The 24,215-nt window shown below is 43.7% G+C and overlaps 1 protein-coding gene across 1 annotated transcript; it reads left to right on the forward strand.

The window, feature by feature from the left end:
• The first annotated feature begins 1,934 nt into the window (after positions 1–1,934).
• Positions 1,935–23,609, forward strand: lrrc24 (leucine rich repeat containing 24). Its single transcript, XM_075483801.1, has 5 exons — positions 1,935–2,189; positions 10,708–10,906; positions 11,751–12,029; positions 18,414–18,582; positions 21,155–23,609. The coding sequence occupies exons 2-5, from the start codon at positions 10,745–10,747 to the stop codon at positions 22,399–22,401; spliced, it is 1,857 nt and encodes a 618-aa protein (XP_075339916.1). The 5' UTR covers positions 1,935–2,189; positions 10,708–10,744; the 3' UTR covers positions 22,402–23,609.
• Positions 23,610–24,215: the final 606 nt, after the last annotated feature.

Here is a 24,215-nt window from a genome sequence, read left to right on the forward strand (position 1 = left end):
AGAGCGCCCCGAGAATTAGTTTACTTTTAATAAGTCCACCTGTGCACAATCTAAGTGTCACATGATCTCAGTATACACTAATCAACTTTAACTAAGGTAAAGTAACACTTTTCATTGTACTACAATGCACTTCTCTGCTGGGAAAACCAGCATTCTGGCATTCAACTGCACTCTCTAACAGTAAATGGTAAATGGACTGCATTTATATGTAGCTTTTTGGTCTTGTTTACCTCTCAAAGCACTTTTACACTATTAGCCACATTTAGCCATTCGCACATACACTCACTTTTCAAACAAGTCAAAGACCAAGTTAATATCAAAATATCAAAAGCTCTAAAGAGCCCTATAGCATTATTACATCAATTACTAGAATGTGGAAAAAAAAGCACTGCAAACCTGCCAAGAAAGGACAAACCTTCAAAACTCGCAGACCAGGCAAGAGGGGCCGTAATCAGGGGCTAAAAAAAGACAACCCTGAAGGAGTCACAAAGTTCCCCTGCAACAACTGGAGAGTCGATTCATTGGACCATTTTAAGGCACACACTCCACAAAGATGGTCTTCATGAAAAAGTGACCGATACCTCAAGAAAAAAAATGTAAATAAAAATTTGGAAGTTCACTGAAAATGATGACGAGGGCTTGTTTTGCAGTCACCTTGCAGACATTGAGTCCATCATGAACTCTTCTGTGTACTAAAGTATTCTGGAGTTAAATATGAGGCCATCTGTCTGAAACTGGTTCATCAACAGGACAATCATCCCAAACACTGCAGCAAATCTACAACTGAATGTCTGACAAATCAAAGAATCAAGGGGTTGTAATGGTCCAGTCAAAGCAACGATGAAGTCAAGATTTCAGCCTGATTGATATGCTGTTGTGGAACCTTAAGAGAGCTGCGCACGAACAACTGCCTGCAAACATCAATGAACTGAAGCAACATGGGAAGGAAAGACGGGACAACTGTCTTTCAACAATGTGAAAAACTGATTGTGTCATACAGAAAAAGATTGCTACAAGCTGCAGAAAATTTAAGTGATTCTACAAGCTTGGTAGTGCCTCTTTTATTGGTACAAAGAACATATCAATTGGTTCATGATTACATATTTTTGTGTTTGAAACATTTATTGGTTTATTTCAAACACACACACACAACACAACACATACTTTAGATGGTCTTGAGTCCATCTATATGTGTGTGTATATATATATGTATTTTGTATGTACAAGGCATTTAGATACAATCAGTAATAGATACCCCAATAGTGGATGAAAACAGAAAGTCACCCCTGCCCAGATAGTCGTCGCTGGCCTCGCACTCTGGCCTCGCACTCTGGCCTTGCACTCTGGCCTCGCAATGTGGTTTTGTAGGACATTGAAAGGTTGCAGTTTAGCTTGAATTCACTTGCCCTTGTCCTGACAGAAATGGCACTTTTTTTTCAGCCAAGTCTTGCCACGGGTTTCCACTCTTATTTCTTGTCGTCGTCCCAGCCGGAAATATTACTTCAAGCGTCTGTCTTTCAGCATCAGAGCACGAAGGATCACATTTCACATGCCACCAACCTTTCATAATACAGAGACAAGGCAGCTGTCCGTGGTGCTGAAATCACACTGTTCACAGTCAGCGTGAAGTGGCCGTTAATTCAGCCTTTTCAGCAGCGGAAATCAGACTCAAAGTTAACTGTAACAATTGATTTCACGTAATGAGGACACCTCGCAGTTAATGTTTTAGAAGTGAAGAACTAAAAATAAGGAGTACAAAGACCCAAAGACCCCCACCACCCCTTTCTCACTCACACACAGAGAGAAAGAGAGAAAGAGAAGGGGGGGGGGGTCCATTCAAGCAGGGATAATTAGAGGAGTGGGTCACTATTGGTGGATAGCATCCAACGAAGGCAGAGAAGAGTGGGAAACGAATCAAAGCCGCATAACAATATCAGAGTCGACCATCATCAGCGCTGACGTCCAGCCTTGGCAGATGCGAGCAGTTTCCCTCCGCTGTCCAATTACAATGGACGGGCTCAGCCTGCGTGGACTCTAAACCACAGCTCAGGCAGGAGCGAAAGGAGCATCTCCCCTCGGCGATTGGAAGTGGGACTCGTCATCTCTCCTCGTTATCATTTTCCTTTCAAGTCGCTCGAACAAGTGGGGAGACTGCTGAGGAGGTAAAGTCCCTGCACGTTAGGAAGCAGGTAGGTGGCGATTGTGTGTGTTTCTGGGGGAAAGGGGGGACGCGTGCGCTCCGGATAGTAACACTGAGGGTTGTCAAATACTGCGACCCCGTTTGACCGTTGGTAGATTTAATCTCACAAGGCGACAACGAAATGTTTGTTTTTCTGGGATGTGTTTTCAAGGGTTTGAAACTGTCCAGTGGGCACTTTAGGAGATTACAGAAAACGGTCTGAAACAAAGGAGTTCTTTTTGTCACTGGAACAATCGCGGGATTGAAGTTGAAGTGAAATGAAGGGCCAAATGATCATTTATACTGAAATACTACATTGAAAACCTTATTGAAACGGTGCACCTCTGTGTTTTGTCGTAGGAGTTACATTTGGTTACACATGTGGCTGTCAGTAGTTATATAAGTTATACAGAAATAGTTATTTACATATTCATGTACATACAATAAATAGACTCCTAATGTGATACAATGCAGTTAAACGCCTCACATTGAGAATTTCAGCACCATATTGTATTGTATTTTATCCTTTTATGTTGATAGTTGCTTGCCTACACATGTGCCTATTCACATGTAAGGTATGTTATGTTTTTAGTATAGGCTACTTGCACAGAGCTCTTACTAAAATCTACTTGCTTATCATGCTCTCCCATATTTTTACGGTGTCTTATGTGTGTGAAGAACAAAACCAAAGAACAAAAATAATTTTGTGCTGATATACCTAATAAATTGTCCACTGACTGTATTGAATTAAGCTTAAGAGCACAGCAGAATACGTCCTCCATCGGTATATTTTCAAACAGCTTCAGTGAATTCTGAGACCATCACAGAGGCTGGATCTGCTGCAGGGCTGTTCTATAAGACTGCATTAGGTTTGGCAAAGTTACCCAATATTTTGACAACTGGCCTCACTTTCGTGATGTCTTGTCAAAGGTACTCCCCGTTTCTCTTCTTGATACATAATTTTGATTGATTATTCATTAGCAAAGCAAACAGATCCATGTGGAGATTCAGAACTTTAGTTTTGAATCATTATGCTGCATCACTAAAACACTGAAACTGCTGTCTTGATCTATAGAAGACATTTCACTCACAGATTAAACATATTTTGCTGCAAAGCTGTGTAACCAAATCGCATTGAAATATGAAAGTGAAGCTGTTGTCATGGGAAAAACTATGTTTAACAGGATGCACGCTGGGCACAGCACACAGCCTGGAATCTGGCAGGGATATTACAGTCTCACTCTAGTTGCCAGGAGCGATATGCTATGATTATTTTCACCAAATGTAGACATTTTTAAATCCAGGTTAAAAACATTTATTTTCTCATGTGTCTATGCATGAAATATCTTTTAACTTATCTAGACTGTTGCCTGATTTTAAATTCATTTAAATGATTTTATTTGTTTCTCTTTATATTATTTTATGTATTTTTAATGCTTCTTGCACTCCCTGCTGCAATGCTGTTATTTTATGTAAAGCACTTTGAACTGTTTGTACATGAAATGTGCTATACAAATAAATTTGATTTGATTTGATTTGATGATTAGGTTAGCACAAGCTCACTATTAAATATTATATGTCCCTACAGGAAGACCACCATGTTTTCTCACCCGGAATGTTCAGTATTGCTGTTTCTTTCTTAAATTAAGAGTTGTAGTGCACATCCCTCTGGTTAATTACTATTCAGCACAGGAATCAGTGTGGAGCCAAGCAGCGGGCCAATAGATAGGAACTCGTTTGTTTAACTCCAAGGGTGGGGAATCTGTCTTGCATTGACAGATCCGTATGGACAGGTTGACTTCTTACGCCTGCAGAGATTTTTAATTTTTCATTGGCTACTGTCTGCCAGACAATCATGGCTGATCTCGCTCTATAGGCTGTAATTGTATTGCTGCTTCAATTCTGCCTTGACTCTGAGGAGATGGCAAAGATCAGATATGAGAAATGCATAAGGATACAAGTAGAGAAAGAAAGCGATTCTCTTACAGCTTCATTATTTGTTGTTTATATGAGACTGCCCAGATAACCACGATACAGGCTTCACGCATGACGGTGATTTCACATCAGTCTGACATCTACTGACTCCAAGTGATAGAAGCTGTCACTTCCATGGCAACAAAGAAACATAATTTACAAGGATTCAGTAAATCTTACTGCAGACATCACTGCACACCCAATATTACAGAAATTCAACAGAGTGGGATGATGAGCAATGATTATCAACACATCTTTTGATTTTGTTCTTGGGTACACTTCCGCTTTTATCGCTGTTTGAGTAATACCTGCACGTTCAACTGAACTGCCATCAAAAAGTAAACAAACAGTATCCGCGATTCAGATTCAGCCCAGTGGAACATCAGGGGGAAGCGCAGAAATGCAAAAGCTCAAAAGAAGACAGAGTGGAATAAAAAACCCATCCTGGAGCAAAACTAAATGTTACAATCAAATCACCCGCTTTGATCAGGCATAATCCACTGACTTGTAAATTCTGCAGGGCGTCCGATCAGCCCTCTGTGAATAAAATTCCTCTGATCGATTGCATCAATCAACCTTGACTGTTTGAATGACAGTGTGTGAGAAACAGAGGGATGCAGGAGAAAATTGACATTTGAAAAGGGGTGACACAAGAGATTATCAGGAAACACTAGAGAAAGTGTCTGACAAATAGTATTGACTGCGAAGAGCAAGAAATGCTGACAGTTATATTTACAAAGGTGACACGGTTATGAAAATGCTGCCAGCGTTTTCAACACAGAAAAAAAACATGGTGATTGATGGCTCATTCAACTTTACTGTACAGTTCCTCATTCAAAATGTGTATAATTATCCATTTCAATCAGTTTGACAATTTGCTTATTTGCTTGCCAAATGTCAGGTCAGCAGATTGAGACAATATTCATACTTGTTTTGGAAATATGAAACTAACAGCCACGTTCAGCTTAGCTTAGCATAAATGCTGGAAATAGAAAACAAATTGTCTGTTTCTGTCAACCCCTTCTCTTCACCTCAGTGATAACACTCAATACAATTTGTTGCCCATCCATAATGCCACAACATGTCTGTATTACACTTAATCATTATTAACCTTAGCCTCTAAAATGGCATTTATCTTCTCATATAAGCAGGAAAGCCAAAGAATATACTTTTTAAGTAGCAAAATAATTCAATTTTATTATGTCCAGGTTCTCATATACTGTTGAAAATACAAATGGATTTACTCCTAAATGTACCAGTTGGAGGATATCACAATTTTTGGAACAGACAATCGACCACATGTCCTGTATTTACGCCAAGCTAAGCTAACGTTAGCATCTGAGTGCTGTTAATCTTTTCATCCAAATGAAGAAAGATTTTTAAGCAAGAGAGTTTAAGGGATCTACTCCTCAAACATCAATGCATTCCTTTGATAGTTTTAGGTTATATTTAGATAGATTTACTTTTAAATGTGTCAATTACTGACAGTGGCTGCCTGGGACAGCTGAGGGATATCATCACCTTCTTGACACAGCAAGGAAAGCACATTTTCCAATCTTTATGCTATGCTGTGATTTAGCCTCTTGGAAGTGTTCGTCATCTCCTCCAAAAACCAGCAAGAAATGTATTTGTCAAATATCAAACTAATGATCTTATTTCAGGTTATGATACATTGTTACAAGTGTAGACTGGTTTACTCCTGTTTAGTACCAGAATATACCACTGACTACTTGCATTTTCTAATATTTTGCATCATATTTATGTCCTGCAAATAATCAAGTAATATTTCACAATTTGTCAGCCCCAAAGTTCTCAACTAACAAGGCTATTGACAAATTACAGCATCTAAATAATTTTTGAAGTGGATTAGCAAAGATTTGTATCCAAAGTAGACAACAGTAGGCCTACTCCTTTTAACATTATAAACAATCAATGACAGCCTCTAACTACCATTGTGGTGTTTGTGTTGCTTTGCACCATGAGGACCGAAGTTAATTATCTCCCTGTGCATCTAGTTATAATTCTGTGGAATGTTAGCAAACCAAAAACAGCGCATTACATGTGAACAGTGTGTATGTGTCTTGTATCCAGGCATTTAGTAAGCAGGGTGGCAGCTGTTTGGCAAATTGTTTATAGAGGCTGTTCTATTAGAAAGTGGAATTATTTTATTTTTGCATTTATTCAATATGGATAAATGTGTTTGCCCCTGAAAGCAGTGGATTTTCTTTTTCCCTGCATAATGCTTTTTTTTTGTTGTTGTTTGAAAGTCATTTTTTACAAAGCTTTTGTTTTGTAGCTTCTGTTTCATCATGCAGATGAAGCACTGGCTTTAGAAGAAAGCAAGCACAGAGCAAACAGTGGGCTTAAATGAGGTTGAAAATCTCCTTTTAAGCTTTGAGCAATCACAATGGTGATGTTACAATCACCCTGTCGGAGTGGCGAGAGCAGAAAAATAAATCTTGTGTGGAGAATGGACATTGATTATGCAGCCACGCGGTTGCCATTGTGCTTTTGGCTCTCAATTATCAGCCGGCGAATCAAATTGACTTGTGAGAATTTCCACAGAAAAATTCTACACGTGAGGAGACGAGGCATGCTCATTTTTCTATTTCATTCCACTTATAGCACCGTGCTGCTGCTCGCTGCCACCACTGCTACAGCGTGTAAAGCATCACATCACTTGCTGTGGTTTATTTGAGCCTCTTGCGCATTCACATCAATGACTTTTGAGGGTTTTTTTGAGGCCAGCTTGCACCTCCGACTGTCTCTATTCGTCACAGCAGTATATCATGTGAAAAAAAATGATCAACTTTTTCTGAGTATGTGGAGGCGGGCGGAGGGTTTTGGTCTAAATGTTCCTCTGGGAGCAGCGGCAGAGTGCTGTGGCTGCTCCCAGAGGGTGATTCTGCTTGAGGCAGTCTGACAGTGAGCTGGAGACACACAGAGAGAGAGACACAAAACACACACGCACTCACACAAGTGCTCCAGCAAAAAGAGGCGGGCACTCATTTACTCTGCATTTTTCTCAACATACACATTCGCAAAATGCCAACCCCTAACCCTCCACCTATCTGCTTTCACGGTAAAAATCAATGGCTGTAGAAGCCAAACTGGGCAAAGCAGTCGTGGAAAAATAAAGAAATCAATTCAGACTTATTAACTGAGCAGAGCTTCCTTTACTGTTGACACAAAAATACGTGTCAGGAGTTGATCTGCGCTTCTAAATGATTGTGACTGCTGCTTGTTGTGAGAAGGATGTGCAAGGGTTTAAGCATCTATGCGTGTCTTCCTGTGTGTGTGTGTGTCCCTGACTGTTGGTGGCCTGTGTTTGTGCCAAACTGCTACTTTGTAGGCGTGCCCTGCATGAGAATGAGCGAGTGTATTTGTGCGGTTTTGTGACAGCCTCTCAGAGACGACATGTTGATCTTGGGTTAGTGGCTCGGCCTCGGTCTATTTGTGGACAAAAGGATGCTCTAAGACAAATGATTTAGCACCTGTCAGTCAGAGCAGAAGGACGAGAGATGAGAAAAGCGAGAGGTCAGAGACTCAGGCAGAAAAAAATGATTGAGTCTTTCAGAGAAACCCGTGAAGGGAACAAGAGAGAAAAGAGGGAGAGAGAGGGAAGGAGAGGAAAAAGTCAAAGCCGAAGAAAACGAAAGAAAGTTGGACTTTACAATTTAGCTTTGGGTCATCAGATAGCTCAAGTGCCTGTGAGCAATTTTCCCTGGGAAATGACAGCTCCTATTTCTGCAGAGTTGTTTGCTTAACACCAGCTCATGGGAGCCGTGGCTGGCCTTCAGTGCCCTGCGAGCAGACCTTCCCTCATCACAAGAGTTACCATAACAACAGATGAGGTCGACCTGCACCAGTGGCAGCACAGGGAGGTGAACTTTGTCTGTGCCTGCAGCGCCTCAGCTGCCTGCTGCTCCTCCGACACGCCAACACCTACCTCCTCTGGAAAAGCATTGCAGCACATTTTGTTTGCGGTGACTGTTTAGCCAGCGAGGCCGTGATTGCTGAGATGGAGATTTGTTTGGGCTGCAACAATAAGGCACGCTGTCAAGAATAAAAGAGACATATGTCATCTCACAAATGCACCAAATCAGCAAGGTCCAAGCTGATCTGGAGTGAAGTGCAGGATAATATTTGCGGAGATGTTTGCGGATGCGTGTAAGGGTTTGTGGTGAATGTTGAAAAGGCTTTGTGTGACTCGCGGTTTTATTAGATTCTCTTTGGCATTTGCTGACTGACATGTGCCACGACAGGCTTTTGCAGCCGTTCTCCTTTGATAGTCAGATCTATGTCCACTTCATCTAAGTTACACATTATTCACACAGTCAAAGATATATGGCTGACCTTGTTTCTTTTAATTCGATTTTTTTTTCAAATGCTGAACAAAGCAGTTCCCTCTATCGAAATGTTGACAGCGCTAAGAGCGGTTTAACTGACAAGCATCTGATTGTGCAGATTACACATGTTCCACAGAGGATTACTCAGACTGAAATAAACAAATTGACCTCTTACAACTGAAATCTCACATCAGCATGACGGAAGAGTCAGGTGAAGGCTTGTTATCTGTACTTTTAGAGCCCGTGCTGTATTGTAAAATAGTTGTGAGCAGCGATATTTAAAGAGCCCTGTTGTGGTTTCATTATTTGTCACCATTTTCTTTCAAATTGCAGACCTTGATGGAATGTCATCTTGTCTCACCAGGCTGTCCAAACGCTGTATGTGCAACAATATTGTCCAACAAGAGCCTTTTTTGGTATTTTTTTAAAGAAAGGAGCTCCGTAATGAGCAGAGAAATGTGTTTTTCTCTACCTGACCGGGTGTCATTTGCATTGATGGGCTCATATCCTCGCAGCAACTATCAGACTGCGCATCCTGTTCTGTGTGTATTCTTAGCCTCTGGCACATCGAGTGTCTCCCACTCTGGTTCCATTTTGACACGTTTTGAGCGATTCAAAGCTATTTAGAACTCATCTCACGGTGAAAAGTAACAAAAGCTCAATGACAAACCAAGGCCTTATTCAAAATTCAATTTTTGTGCTTTCTGTGCCCTAACAATAGAAACACATGATTTCTCTCCATGCTTGCGAGCTCTAGAGAGGACATGGCATACTTCTGTTAATAAGTGTCTCTGTTTTTTTTTTGTTTTTTTTCTGAAAGACTATGATTGAAAAGCTTATGTAGGTCACATTGTATTAATCTGGCCGGCTATCCTCATGTGCTCTAAACCATACATGCAATATTAAAATCCAGTTCATTGCTCATTGGCTTAATAATACGATGTGGCTGCGCTGGGAATTACTTCTCAGCTACTGAAATAGTGATCCAAGTGGTTTTTCCACTTGTGTATTAAATTACTGGTTTGGATTAAAACGTTACAAATGGGACATCCTTAATATGAGCAGCTTTTACGCTAAATATTTATCAGTCACAGTTTATTTCAGGCCCAGGGCCTTTTCATCACTCTCTGCTTTAATGAGATCTGTGCACATCCATGTAATTAATAAACGAGATGATTGTCGAATCACTCAGAGATAGCTGTAAATGCTATCAGTTATCTGTGTGGGTGACTCCGCAATCAAAAGCAAACTAGAAATTTCACATGTAAGACAAGCTATAATGGGATGGAGAGACTGGGCCCGGGTGCACATGAATGTTTTATGATGCAAGGCTTTCAATTGGATCAATGAGACGTCTGCTGCTCTAAAGAAAGACGCTTCTGGAGGCAGGTGGGGCAGGATATCTACCTCCTGTCAGTGGAGCAGAATGACTGATCCAGTGTGACATTTCAACATGTATTACGTCCCCAACTGCGCTGTATCTTCATGTGATCTGCCCCTTAGGATGGATTGTGAGAGCTGTTGGGCTACATGGTATTGAGCAGGCAGTATGAGGCCGTTTTTGACGTGTGAAGTCAGGCAGAACGATATAAATCCCTTCCGGCCTGCGAAGAAGTAAAGAAAAAGTGCATGAACGAGTTGCTTTGTGATGGGTTTATATCAAAGACAGATATTGCTGTTCGGTGCTGATGGTTTTCATCAGATCGTTAGAGTTGTTACCACTTGAGGTTTTGCTTTTAGGAGGCAAAGGTGGTTTCTGAGATTCCTCGCTTCAAAACAGTCTCTCTTTCGTGGCTGCACATTTGTATGTGTGTGTGTTTATGAGACAAAGACAAAACCACAGAGAGAGTATGAATGTGTTTGCGCATGCATTAAACAGACAAGAGAGAGGTCCTCGAGGCAACCTGCACATCTTTTATCACATCTTTAATTAATTGAAGCCCATAATAGAAGCTGCTGCAGTTCCACCGAATAGACACGGCTGAATAGTAATCAGCTAAGAATGAAGAGATATGGCTCATGCTTTTGTAGATCCTCCCTTGCTATTTCACATTCATCTGCTTATTCGACACATATGCAGCTAATGCCAGTCTCTGCTTGGAGGATTAAAATACATTACAGCAGAGGAGAACATGTTTGTTGTAGTGCAACTGAGGTGAACAATTGATGCTTGGTTTTCTCTCCTTCTCCACCTCCTCCCACCAGGTTCTGTCTCCAAAGGCATTCTGCAAAAAAAACCATCATGGGCCTCTTGTGGTTCTCCAGACTCATCCTGACCATCTTGGCCCTCATCCCACAGTGGTCCCTAGGCTGTCCCTCCGGATGTCGCTGCTACAGCCTCACAGTGGAGTGCGGCTCACTTGGGATCAAAGAAATCCCACAGGGTGTCCCCTCCATCACCGAGGTCAGTGGACCAATCGACAAAAAGTCCGGGCACTTGCTGTCAGTGCATTGCACTGACCTGTCCTCCTCGCGTCAGCGGTTTTCAGTTGACTTCCCCTGTGATCCATTCTTATTACACTGAAATGATTGTGGTTAATCAATTCGCTGTGACCCTCTTTGATGTAAGCTTGAGGGAGGGGCTGCGTTGCTGGCTGTGTAATTATTCATTCTTCTTCAGAAAGTGACTCCCTCACACCCCCTGATCATCTGTTGAGAAGATGTTTAACATTACACCTTCGTTTCCTCTCGGGTTCAGACCCTCCAACATTACCGCAGCTCATGAATATTAATGAAAAGCAAGTTCTGCATAAATTGTTCCATTAACCTCAATCAGCAGGTCTATCTCGTCAATCATATCTTACCTCGATTCGTGATGAAGGCACATTAGCGCAAAGCAGGCAGGCCGCTGTGCATCGTGGATCATGAATACAAAGCACTTATCATACAGGTCCAATCAATCAAATTTTTCTGCAGTTTTCTAAAAAGTTTGACAAGAGAACCACAGAATTAGAAAAACAGGGCACAGGTAAATGTTATCATTATCATATTCCTAAAGTACCTCATTCCACTTTGTTTGCACTGCCTGCTCTCATGTTTAAAGATCTGCACAGCCTGGTGAGGTAGCCTTCAAGGTGGACCCGTTTCAGATGTAATCACTATTTATGGTTGAGGCATTTTTTTCTACCCAACGAGTTCAACAAATCAACAGGCAACACTCACTTTCTTTTGCATTCATGCTCTGGTTCTGTTATGCAAATCTTTTTGTGATAGCACCACTAATTTCCTTCATCCTGTCCTCCACAAAGACGATCTTCCTCCAGGACAATGCTATAGTGCAGATCCGTCTTCAGGACCTTACTCACCTCAGAAGCCTCCATTATCTGTACCTCCAGAACAACAGCATCTCTGCCCTGGAGCCCGGGGCTTTTCTCAACCAGGGGCAGCTGCTGGAGCTGGCACTCAATGGTAACCTCATCCACCTGGTCACCGCTGACATGTTTCGGGGTCTGGAGCACCTCCGGATTCTCTACCTTGCCGGCAACCAGATCACCCGGGTCCAGGATCACACCTTCAGGGGACTGCAGGTTGGATTACACTTTGATTTTAGAGCCCTAAAAATCCGTAGGATGACGCTGTACTCCCAAATACAACCACATGGGATGTTCATGTTCATGTTCATGTTCAAAAAAAAATTACAATAGTGCAGTAAAACAGGCAAGAACCCTCCATTTTTCAAATCTTATTACACAGAACAAAAATAATCCTAAATTCCTTTTCAAAACATTCGATCTTTTAATAAACACAGATTTTAACAAGTCCTCCATCCCAGCATCAGACACTGCATGTGAGGACTTTGCAGACCACTTCAGAAGTAAGATCAATGCTATTAGATCCAGCCTTTTATCTCAACAAAATGTTGATTTTAACATTTCTGAAGCATTGTTTTTACCCGAGGAAACACTGGATAGTTTTGTCCTGGTTGATGCCAAGATGCTTGGTCGAGTTTTCTCCCAACTAAACCCAACAACCTGCCTTTTAGATCCCATTCCCACATCTCTTTTAAAGACATTTTATGGTTTCTTCGAGTGTGAGCTTTTAAATATTGTAAATTGCTCTCTTCAGACGGGTGTTTTCCCATCTGCCTGTAAAACTGCAGTGGTGAGGCCCCTTCTGAAGAAGAGCAATTTAGATCACAAGATTCTTGATAATTACCGACCTGTATCCAACTTACCGTTTTTAAGTAAAATTATAGAAAAAGTTGTTTTTATCCAATTAAATGAGTTTTTAAACAAACACAATATTTTTGAGAAACATCAGTCTGGTTTTAGGAAGAACCACAGTACAGAGACAGCCCTTTTAAAGATTGTAAATGATCTCAGGTGTAACATGGACTCACAGAAGCTTTCAGTCCTTTCACCACATTTTATTAAACAGACTTAGAAGCCTGGTGGGTGTCTCTGGCACTGTTTTTAAATGGTTTTATTCCTATCTCACGGATCGACAGTTTTTTATAAGTATGGATACATGCTCCTCAAGAATCCATAAAATCAAGTGTGGGGTTCCCCAAGGATCAATTTTAGGCCCATTGCTTTTTAATCTGTACATGTTGCCACTTGGGGATGTCGTCAGGAGACATGGCATTAGTTTTCACAGCTATGCTGATGATACACAGCTTTACATTGCCGTGTCTCCTGATGACCTAGAACCAGTTAACGTTCTTTTAAACTGTATTTTAGATATAAAGTCATGGATGGCAGAGAATTTCTTACAGCTCAACCAGGGCAAGACTGAAGTTTTAATTATTGGTCCTGAAGACAAGAGAGAGATAATTTTACCCAAACTACAAAATTTTAAATCTTCTCAACATGTAAAAAATCTGGGTGTTCTTTTTGACTCTGAGCTGGATTTTATCCAACATATTAGAAATGTAACAAAGACAGGATTTTATCATCTTAAAAATTTTGCCAGAGTCCGCCCATTTCTCTCTCTTGCCAGCACGGAGGTGCTGATGCATGCTTTTATTTCTAGTAGAATAGATTATTGTAATGCCCTGCTCTCTGGTCTTCCCAAAAAAAGTATTCATTACCTACAATTAATACAGAATTCAGCTGCACGTGTGCTGACCAAGACCAGAGAGCGGGAACACATTACACCAGTTTTAAAATCGCTGCATTGGCTCCCCGTGCGTTTCAGGGTTGATTTTAAGGTTCTTTTAGTTGTTTATAAATGTCTTAATGGTCTTGGGCCTTCTTATCTATCTGATCTGCTTTTAAATTATGAGCCCTCGCGGACCCTGAGGTCCTCTGGTACCGGCCTTTTAGTTGTTCCTAAGGTTCGAACAAAAACTTATGGTGAGACGTCGTTCCACTATTATGGACCTCATTTGTGGAACAGCCTGCCAGAGAACCTCAGGGCTGCAGAGACTGTTGAAGTTTTTAAAAAGAGGCTCAAGACCTACCTTTTTAGTTTAGCTTACAGCTGAATTTTATTTCATTTATTTATTTATTTATTATTTTTATATATTATTATTTTTTGTTAAATTATTTTACTATATACTTATTTATCCAGTGTTTTTCCTCATGGGGATCTTCCACACCGGAGACTATGCCCGCTCGGTCTGTGGGGTCATTACTGTGGGGACCGCCCTGGTTCGGGGTGGCTGGGGGATCCTGCACTGCAGCCCTGGCTGTGGTGTGGATGCCGGCCTGCCCTGATCCGGGCGGTTCCCCGTGGTGGTGGCCTCTGTGGTCATTGGTGGGCTGGCTCCTGGTGTGGACAGATCCCCAAGATACCGTTTCCTCGCTTCAGCGTCAAGCCAGATTTTAATGTTGCTTTTAATGTTGATTTTAATGTTGATTATTGTTGATTGTTGTTGATGTTGCTCATGTTGGGGGTGGTGGGGGGGTAGTATGTGTGCAGTGTGGTTGTCGGTGTGATGTTGTGTGTGAGTTTATGAATTGAATTGATTTTATTACTGATTTTATTATGTAAAGCACTTTGTGTTGCTTTTTTCTTTAGTATGAAAGGTGCTATATAAATAAAGTTTGATTTGATTTGATTTGATTTGATTTGATTTGATTTGATTCATGTTGGCCAAACGATCTGTAATTAAGTTAAATATTTGTTCAATATAACATCTAAATATAACATCAAAAATAATAGTTAAATATTTGACATCTAGTGGTCATGAGAGCATCTGCATATGAATTATAAAAATGGCTTCCACGTTTCTTTTTTTTAAAATTTTGAATATCTTTCTCGAACAAAGTGTTGTTATTGCCTAAAACCAACCAGGAAGTGTGAAAATGCCATTGAAGCATCTTGAGTTTACATATAACTGAAGCAACTGGTCCTCCCCATGAGCTGTCACCTTACCATGGTGGGGGGGTTTGCGTGCCCCAATGAGTCTGGGAGCTATGTTGTCTGGGGCTTTAAGCCCCTGGTAGGGTCACCCATGGCAAACAGATCCTAGATGAGGGACCAGACAAAGAACAACTCATAAAACCCCTATGATGATGAAGAAAAATGGACACCGTGTTCCCTTGCCCAGACGCGGGTCACCGGGGCCTCCCCCTGGAGCCAAGCCCAGGGGTGGGGCCCGCCGGCGAGCGCCTGGTGGCCGGGTCTGTGCCCGTGGGACTCGGTCGGGCACAGCCCGAAGAAATTACACGGGTCCCCCTTCTGACGGGCTCACCACCCGTGGGAGGGGCCATGGGGGTCGGGTGCAGTGTGAACTGGGCGGCAGCCGAAGGCAGGGACCTTGGCGGTCTGATCCTCGGCTACTGAAGCCGGCTCTTGGGATGTGGAACGTCACTTCTCTGCTGGGGAAGGAGCCTGAGCTGGTGCGCAAGGCTGAGCGGATCCGGCTAGATATAGTCGGACTCACCTCGACGCATGGCTTGGGCTCCGGAACCAGCCTCCTCGAGAGGGGTTGGACTCCACTCTGGAGTTGCCCGCGGTGAGAGGCGTAGAGCAGGTGTGGGGATACTTATTGCCCCCCGGCTGTGCGCGTGTACATTGTGGTTCACCCCGGTAGACGAGAGGGTAGCCTCCCTCCGCCTTAGGGTGGGGGGACGGGTCCTGACTGTTGTTTTTGCTTATGCACCGAACGGCAGTTCAGAGTACCCACCCTTTTTGGAGTCCCTGGAGGAGGCACTGGAGAGTGCTCCTGCAGGAGACTCCCTCGTCCTGCTGGGGGACTTCAATGCTCATGTGGGCAATGACAGTGAGATCTGGAGGGGCATGAATGGGGGAACGGCCCCCCGATCTGAATCAGAGTGGTGTTTTGTTGTTGGACTTCTGTGCTCGTCACGGAGTGTCCATAACGAACACCATGTTCAGGCATAAGGGTGTCCATATGTGCACTTGGCACCAGGACACCCTAGGCCGCAGCTCGATGGTCGACTTTGTGGTTGTATCGTCGGACTTGCGGCCATATGTCCTGGACACTCGGGTGAAGAGAGGGGCGGAGCTGTCAACTGATCACCACCTGGTGGTGAGTTGGCTCCGCTGGTGGGGGAGGAAGCCGATCAGACCTGGCAGGCCCAAACGTATTGTGAGGGTCTGTTGGGAACGGCTGGCGGAATCCCCTGTAAGAAGGAGTTTCAACTCCCACCTCCGGCAGTGCTTCAACCATGTCCCGGGGGAGGTGGAGGACATTGAGCCCGAATGGGCCATGTTCCGTGCCTCCATTGTTCAGGCGGCCGACCGGAGCTGTGGCCGTAAGGTGGTCGGTGCCTGTCGTGGCGGCAATCTCCGAACCCGCTGGTGGACCCCAGTGGTGAGGGAAGCCGTCAAGCTGAAGAAGGAGTCCTATAGGGCCTTTTTGGCCAGTGGGACTCTGGAAGCAGCTGATGGGTACCGACAGGCCAAGCGGAACGCAGCCTCTGCGGTTGCTGAGGCAAAAACTCGGGCTTGGGAGGAGTTCAGGGAGGCCATGGAGAACGACTTCCGGACGGCCTCGAGGAGATTCTGGTCCACCATCCGGCGGCTCAGGGGGGGAAAGCGGTGCACCGTCAACACCGTGTATGGTGAGGGCGGGGCTCTGCTGACTTCAACTAGGGACGTCGTGAGTCGGTGGGGGGGAATACTTCGAGGGCCTCCTCAATTCTACCGACACTCCTTCCGATGAGGAAGCAGAGTTGGGGAGCTCGGAAGTGGGGCCTCCCATTTCTGGGGCTGAGGTTGCCGAGGTGGTCAAAAAACTCCTCGGTGGCAAGGCCCCGGGGTGGATGAGGTCCGTCCTGAGTTCCTCAAGGCTCTGGATGTTGTGGGGCTGTCTTGGTTGACACGCCTCTGCAGCATCGCGTGGACATCGGGGGCAGTGCCTCTGGACTGGCAGATCTGCCAGCTCTATACCCTCTGCAGGATCCTGGAGGGAGCATGGGAGTTCGCCCAACTGGTCTACATGTGTTTTGTGGACTTGGAGAAGGCGTTCGACCATGTCCCTCGGGGACTCTTGTGGAGGGTGCTCCGGGAGTATGGAGTGCCGGACTCCTTGATATGGGCTGTCCGGTCTCTGTATGACCGGTGTCAGAGTTTGGTCCGCATTGCCGGTAGTAAGTCGGACATGTTTCCTGTGAGGGATGGACTCCGTCAGGGCTGCCCTTTGTCACCGATTCTGTTCATAATTTTTATGGACAGAATTTCTAGGCGCAGCCAGGGCGTTGAGGAGGTCTGGTTTGGCGACCTCAGAATCGGGTCTCTGCTTTTTGCGGACGATGTGGTTCTGTTGGCGTCGTCGGGCCGTGACCTTAAGCTGTCACTGGAGCGGTTCGCAGCCGAGTGTAAAGTGGGATGAGAATCAGCACCTCCAAATCCGAGACCATGGTCTTCGGTCGGAAAAGGGTGGAATGCCTTCTCCGGGTTGGGAATGAGATCCTTCCCCAAGTGGAGGAGTTCAAATATCTCGGGGTCTTGTTCACGAGTGAGGGACGAATGGAGCAGGAGATTGACAGATGGATCGGTGCGGCGTCTGCAGTGATGCGGGCTCTGCACCGGCCTGTCGTGGTGAAGAAGGAGCTGAGCCAGAAGGCGAAGCTCTCAATTTGCCGGTCAATCTATGTTCCTATCCTCACCTATGGTCACGAGCTGTGGGTAGTGACCAAAAGAACGAGATCGCGAATACAAGCGGCCAAAATGAGTTTCCTCCGCAGGGTGTCTTGGCTCTCCCTTAGAGATAGGGTGAGAAGCGGTCATCCGGGAGGGGCTCAGAGTAGAACCGCTGCTCCTCCGCATCGAGAGGAGTCAGATGAGGTGGTTCGGGCATCTGGTTAGGATGCCTCCTGGACGCCTCCCAGGTGAGGTGTTCCGGGCCCGTCCCACTGGGAAGAGGCCCCGGGGAAGACCCAGGACACGTTGGAGAGACTATGTTTTTCGGCTGGCCTGGGAACGCCTCGGCGTTCCCCTAGAAGAGCTGGAGGAAGTGGCCGGGGACAGGGACGTCTGGGTCTCTTTGCTCAAGCTGCTGCCCCCGCGACCCGATCCCCAGACCAGCGGAAGATAATGGATGGATGGATGGATGGATGGATGGATGAAGCAACTGGTAAAAAGGTGTCCATAAAGGTGTATTTTGGCCTTGATTATGATCATATTCAAAGTCTAACCAAGTAGTTTTGATTAGAACCAAATGTGACTCATAATTGAAATTACCGTTATCATATGTTGGAATTCATCACATTTTTAATACAGCTGTTTCATACGAATGATCAAAGGCACTGGATGTAACACAATAACCAACCTCCATCTTATCTCTTTATGAGGATTTCAAGGCTTGTTAAAGAAAAGCTCTTAGAACAACATGTGCTCCAATGTGGAAATGTTCATATGAGTCACATTTCCCATTTAATGATTGTTGCGATGGCAATTCACTGGAGGCCATTATAGATCGTATAAAAGAATATGAAAAAGCAAACTACATTTGAATTTGGATTGGAGGTCTTGTAGAACTTTGTTTAATCTGTCTGCAGCGCCTGCAGGAGCTTCACCTGCAGGAAAACAGCATAGAGTTGCTAGCGGAGCAGGCTCTGTCGGGGTTGTCCTCTTTGGCCCTGCTGGACCTCAGCAGGAATCACCTCCGCACGCTGGGAGCCTCCTTCCTCAAACCACTTGTCAGCCTGCAGGTGCTCCGTGTCACAGGTAGGCCGAGTTGATAGATCGTATTATATGTTATGGTAATGTAACCCTTTAGAGCTCATTTTAATCAAGGGTCTTGAAAAGTCAATTCTGAGGGGTTGACACTGCTCCAATAATTCATTAACTTTTCCTGTCAAAATGTCCGCTGCTCGCCACAAGAGAAAGAGTTGTTCCATAACATGAAGTGCCCTGAGGCACAGATTACTCATGGAACGATTTCACTCAACCAAAGACCTACTAATAAAAAAAGGAAGTACTCAAAGACACTATTCTAAAGTGCACTGTGAAGAAACAGCCAATTAAGGGGCCAGTGTTTATCTTTAGTAACCCTTCCTCCTACACCTTTATCTCGTCAGACCAACTCTCTCTGCAACCAACAATGTGACATTCACATGTACTTCTTACAGTAATTGGCCAGCTGTGCTCAGATGACACGGGAGCTCAGGACTGAATCTTTCTTTCCTCCTTTTGGGTCTTTATACAACTAGTTATGACACTTCTCGCTTGGCAGCTGTTTTTTCAGTCTGTCTAAGAGTGCGGTTTTTGGAAGGACTATTTTGACCTTCAATATAATCGAACAACTTGTTCAAGTAGTTGTGAGGGAACATACTGTGCTGTGCACAAACCACCCCTCATTTCTTTACATTTTGCTTTGGAGGAGCCGGAATTTCATGTAATTATTAAAAGTGCAAGTTCAGGAAGAGTTCTCCAGGCTTTCTGAAATTCTTGCAAGGTTGTTTCTTCTGGACATTGCCTGCTTTCTCCTTCACTTTTCAATCCAGTCCTTGTATCTGACCCTATTTGGTTTTAAACCAATTAGAACTGACATATTAATCATTAAGAATGAAAAAGGATCCTTACTCAAAGGATAGGCCCCATTTAACAGAGAACCTGGAAAACAACTCATTTTAAAAACAATGCACAATGAAAAAAAAGACAACCTTTTCTGTTCTTGAGTTTACATATTTGGGTGCCTCTTCTGTTTGGCCTCAACTTCCGAGTCTTGGTCTCATTTTCTTTCTCACATTCCATCTGCTAGAACGATGACGCCAGCTTCGCACGACAATGTTCTGTTGTCAGCATTACTGAACAACGCGCCTCTTCCATCAAACCTAGCCTCAGAGGATAGACTGTTAGAAGCCTTATATAAACTTTATGTTAGAGGGTGATATACAAACTTGGGCCATTATGCCTAAAATAGGAATGAGTACCAGCTCTCTGTGGCCGAACTTCAAACAAGGGGAATGCGTGCATTTGGTTTTTTTTGTTTTTGGTGCTTTGATGCTAGTTATTGCTAAAAACGTAGCTTATAAAGTTGATGTACAAACTTCCAGGGAGTGATTTATAAGGAATATTGTCGTCATACTATTACTTTGCTGATTAAATAGATGCTTTATACTTAAACAGTTATGTTCTGTAATTTGGACAACCTGTGTGTATAACATGTATGATAGAGCTGGGCGAAGCTCTCAGTATTCCAAAAACACTGCGCGATGTTACCAGTCCTCTGGCTACTCTATGTTGAACACTACGTCCTGCAGTAAGTGTGCAGCAGATGTAGTTTATTGATATGTTTTTTTTAAAATATTTTTTGGGGCTTTTTATGCCTTTGATGGATAGACAGTTGGAGAGAGAGACAGGAAGCAGGGGACAGAGAGAGGGGGACGACATGCAGCAAAGGGCCGCCCGGTGCGGGACTCGAACCGGGGCCAGCTGCAGCGAGGACTGCAGCCTCTGTACATGGGGCGGCTGCTTAACCCACTACGCCACCGACCGCCCCGATTGATATGTTTTTCTTAACGATAGAGGCTTCCAAGAACAATTTTTCAATCATGTTAATGAATACAAAACATCTAATTGCAGTAACAACTGGTGCAGAAGCATTGCTATGAGTCATGCTGTGTATGTCTGTTGCTTGGTCCATTACCGCTGATGAGAAAGCCTTCATTGCTGGCACTGATAACTCGCACCAGTGATGGACAATTTCCCTTGCAGGATCAGTAAAGTAATACTATATGATATACTATGTCTAAATAAAGAAGAAGACTTTGAGTGTTATTGTTGTAAATGAAGGAGTAGCTACATTATGTCTGCATTTATTGCATTAAATTGCACAGCAGAGGCTAGGTTTTGATAACAAGTCGGTTCTATAGCCAGCAAGACAAGGTGTCCTCAGCCACTTTACAAACACAACAAAAACTATCCATTTACTAACTGTCCTGTTGAATCCGTTATGGTCACATCGAAGAAGATCCTTCCTCTTCAGGGTCTGACTCCAGCTTTAAATCTATAGGATTTCTGTCCGAGAAGGTTGCACTGTCTGGTGCACTTTGTTTCTCCCTGGCTTTGCTCAGCAGCTGCCGTGGTAGGAGGAAGCATCTCAAGAGAAGCACAACTCCAGGAAGGTGTTAGAAGATAGTTGTGGAGCTTAAGCCAAGTGATATTTAGACCCATAATTTGTTCCCATTTCTTTAGTTGTAGCTATAAAAAATAAGCAAGATAAAACAGTTTGACAGACATGAAATAGTACTTTTGCATCAACAAGCTGATTTCGGCCTGTATTCCTCTCTTCCAGAGAACCCATGGCGCTGCGACTGCGCTCTTGGCTGGCTTAGAACCTGGATCAGTGAGGATGGTCAGCGGCTCTTGAGTTCTGCAGAGCAGCGTCGGCTGATGTGCTCAGAGCCCCCTCGCCTTTCCCACCTCAGCCTGGTGGAGGTGGCTCCCAACAGTCTTGTGTGCATCCCTCCCGTGGTGCAACTGGAGCCCAGCCACCTGACTGTCCGACTCGGAGAGAGCCTCCGAGTCTCTTGCCAGGCCTCGGGATACCCTCAGCCTCAGGTGACGTGGAAGAAAGCCTCCCATGGTAAGGCCCAGTTATCGCCTCGAGGTCTTTTCCAAGAGCTGGGACCCAACGGAGAGCTATTCAAGCCTGGAGCTGGAGGAGTGGTGACAGCTTTGCCCAGCAGTGGAGGAATCAAGGTGGGAGGTGTCAGAGGGATCCATGGGCCTGTGCGTGGGGCTGAGGAAGGTGGCGAGAGGGACAGCTTTGATCCAGACATGGGCAGTGGTATGCTGTTCCTCAGTAACGTGACTGTTGCACATGCTGGGCGCTATGAATGTGAGGCTTGGAACCCAGGTGGTGTCGCTAAAGTCACGTTTCACCTGGCTGTCAACATGTCTTCTTCTTCATATTCATCCCAGCTATGGCCTCGTTTAAACACACACTCCTTTGTTTCTTCTTCGTCCAGCTCCTTCTATCAGCCAGAAGTTTTGGATGTCAGCCAAGAGCCATTGTATGAGCAGGATAGCATGGACTTCAATGCTTTGGGCCCTGCCACGCAGACTGCTATAGCTATTGGCATCTCCTTGCTGGCACTCACTGCTGTTCTCCTCTTGATCATGATCTACACTCGTCACCAGCAGTACCGGAAAGAGGACAGCGGCTCCTATTGCACCAGCAAGGAGGAGAGCATTCTCTACGTGAATGATTACTCAGATGGGCCCACAACCTTTGCACAGCTGGAGGAGTATCGTGACGATCATGGCCACGAGATGTACGTACTCAACCGGGCCAAACCCGTTATGGGCTCCTCCTCATCCAGGTGTCCTATGATGAGCGGGTTTGTCCAACAGAACGGTATGAAGGAAGCTCTCCTCAACCACGAAGTTGTGCAGACACTGACCAGATCAGCAGGAATGGGGCTTCTCAGGAACCCTGCAGAGGGTGGAGAGGGACCTCTAACAACGGATCCAGAGGAGCTCTTCCTCAGCCAGAGTCTTCTTTTTGGATCACAAGTTGCCTACGAGATTCACTGCTAAGGCATTCTCATTGTGTTCTAACATCAAATAAAAAGTTAATGAACTTCTTTAACGATATCAAAGAAATCATCGTGGTGCAGTGAGTTGATGCATTCGATTATTCTCTGGCGTTCAAAAGAGGAGAGTGTCAGTGATTTCTTAGGGAACCCCGGATGACATGTGACCTTCCAGAGATTGTTCTCAGATTAATTAAATGACCTTAAGATGTGTCAAGGAGCTGAACCGTGGAAAATACAGGGAAAGTAAGAAATGAACCATATTTTTCTGTCAGAAGATCAACCCTTTACAGGTAATTATAAGTGTCTAACCTCATCGAGAAATAGTTAATATCACAATTAAACTAAATCCTCGCAGAAGAGGCTTAAAGTTCATTGGATAGTAAGTGATTAATATTTTGTAAAGATGTATTTCCTTACGTTCAATTTTCAGTGTTTTGTCTGCATTTTGTGTAAATATGATGGAGCTAATTTTCACTGTGAAGTCCAGCTATTTTGTGGACCCTGTTGCAGATTAGAATTAGAGCTACAGCAATCATCTCCATGAAACCGTATTACCATAACATACCATATGTGTGAGTGGGTGTGGGTGGGTGGACTTGATTAAAAAGGTCAAATCTGAATGTGGCAACAAGTCCTCTTTTGAAATGTCTGCACCATACCATCGCAATCTTTGTCATCAACATTTAATGTATTTTCTTACATTTATTGCAACACCAGAACAAACAGTTGATATTCTGACGTTGAACACTTTCGGAGGGCCTGAGGTGAAAAATGCAACGATGCTGGATTGAAAAAAAAATGACAACAAAACCAAAGACAACACTTTTAAAAAATTTAACAAGAGAGAAAATAAGCATTTCACAGAACAATAAAAAAAAAAATAACTGACCACAACGTTTTCAGAAGACACGGCACCAGAACAAAGGAGAGCATAATGTTTAAAAATGTCACATCAAAACAGAAAATAATATTTCAGAAAACAAACACATCCCAGCTGACACACTTGACATAAGAAGAAACACAGTGTTTAGTCTTTTCAGATTCGTGGTTACTTTCTGAAATTTAACTTCAAACGTTTACATTTTTTGTATTGGTTTTGGTTTTGTCTTGTTGTGTTTTGCACCTCAGTGGAAACATTATCTGGAAGAAATTGTTCTGCCAACAGTAGACCGTAACAACCATTAGTCGGTGAATATTGTACATTTTGTCTTCAGTTTCTACACAATAAAATGTATTTTAAAAATTGTCTGTGTCTTATTCTGCCAAGGTCACCTGGAATAGACTGTTATGTCTGTGTAATTTCTTTTCTTTAAAATTACTCTCCTTTTTACTCCTTATCTTCCCTTTTCAACTTATGAGACGCAGCATGTCTGAGTGAAAATGTTTTTTTAGAAAGAGTCTGGCTTTCAATAACTGTGTAAGTCTGTGAGAGATCCGCAGTTCAGAGACCTTTTATTCTTTCCCTTTGCTGCTAAGTATCAGGTGTGCTTTCAGAGCTACTTGTGAACATAGATAAAGACATGCTATTGAAAACGGGCTTTGCGAAGTCAAATAATCTCTGTTTTACTCAAAATGCTGAGAGCCACATTGATCGGGTGTCAAAGGCCTATCAATAGTCTTCTAAAAAAAAGTCCTCTTTTTCAATATTTTACCGTAAACACTGTCGGACTCTAATGTATTTTAGAGTAAAACATTGAACTTTCCTATTTGTACAGACTGTCAGCTTAACAGTTATGAAGGAACGGTTCAATCTCTTGCAAAAGTGTCTGTAACTATGTTTTTCCCAGTTAAAGGGGAAATTTGTTTGTTTTTTTT

The sequence above is a fragment of the Odontesthes bonariensis genome, chromosome 14 (genome assembly GCF_027942865.1).
Source record: "Odontesthes bonariensis isolate fOdoBon6 chromosome 14, fOdoBon6.hap1, whole genome shotgun sequence".
Lineage (NCBI taxonomy): Eukaryota > Metazoa > Chordata > Actinopteri > Atheriniformes > Atherinopsidae > Odontesthes > Odontesthes bonariensis.

Bases quoted from the DNA above. Each gene is read 5' to 3' on its own strand.
- lrrc24 (XM_075483801.1), top strand. From the start codon at position 10,745: ATGGGCCTCTTGTGGTTCTCCAGACTCATCCTGACCATCTTGGCCCTC. The intron at 12,030-18,413 runs GTTGGATTACAC...ATCTGTCTGCAG, and splicing joins ACACCTTCAGGGGACTGCAG to CGCCTGCAGGAGCTTCACCT. The intron at 18,583-21,154 runs GTAGGCCGAGTT...CCTCTCTTCCAG, and splicing joins GCAGGTGCTCCGTGTCACAG to AGAACCCATGGCGCTGCGAC.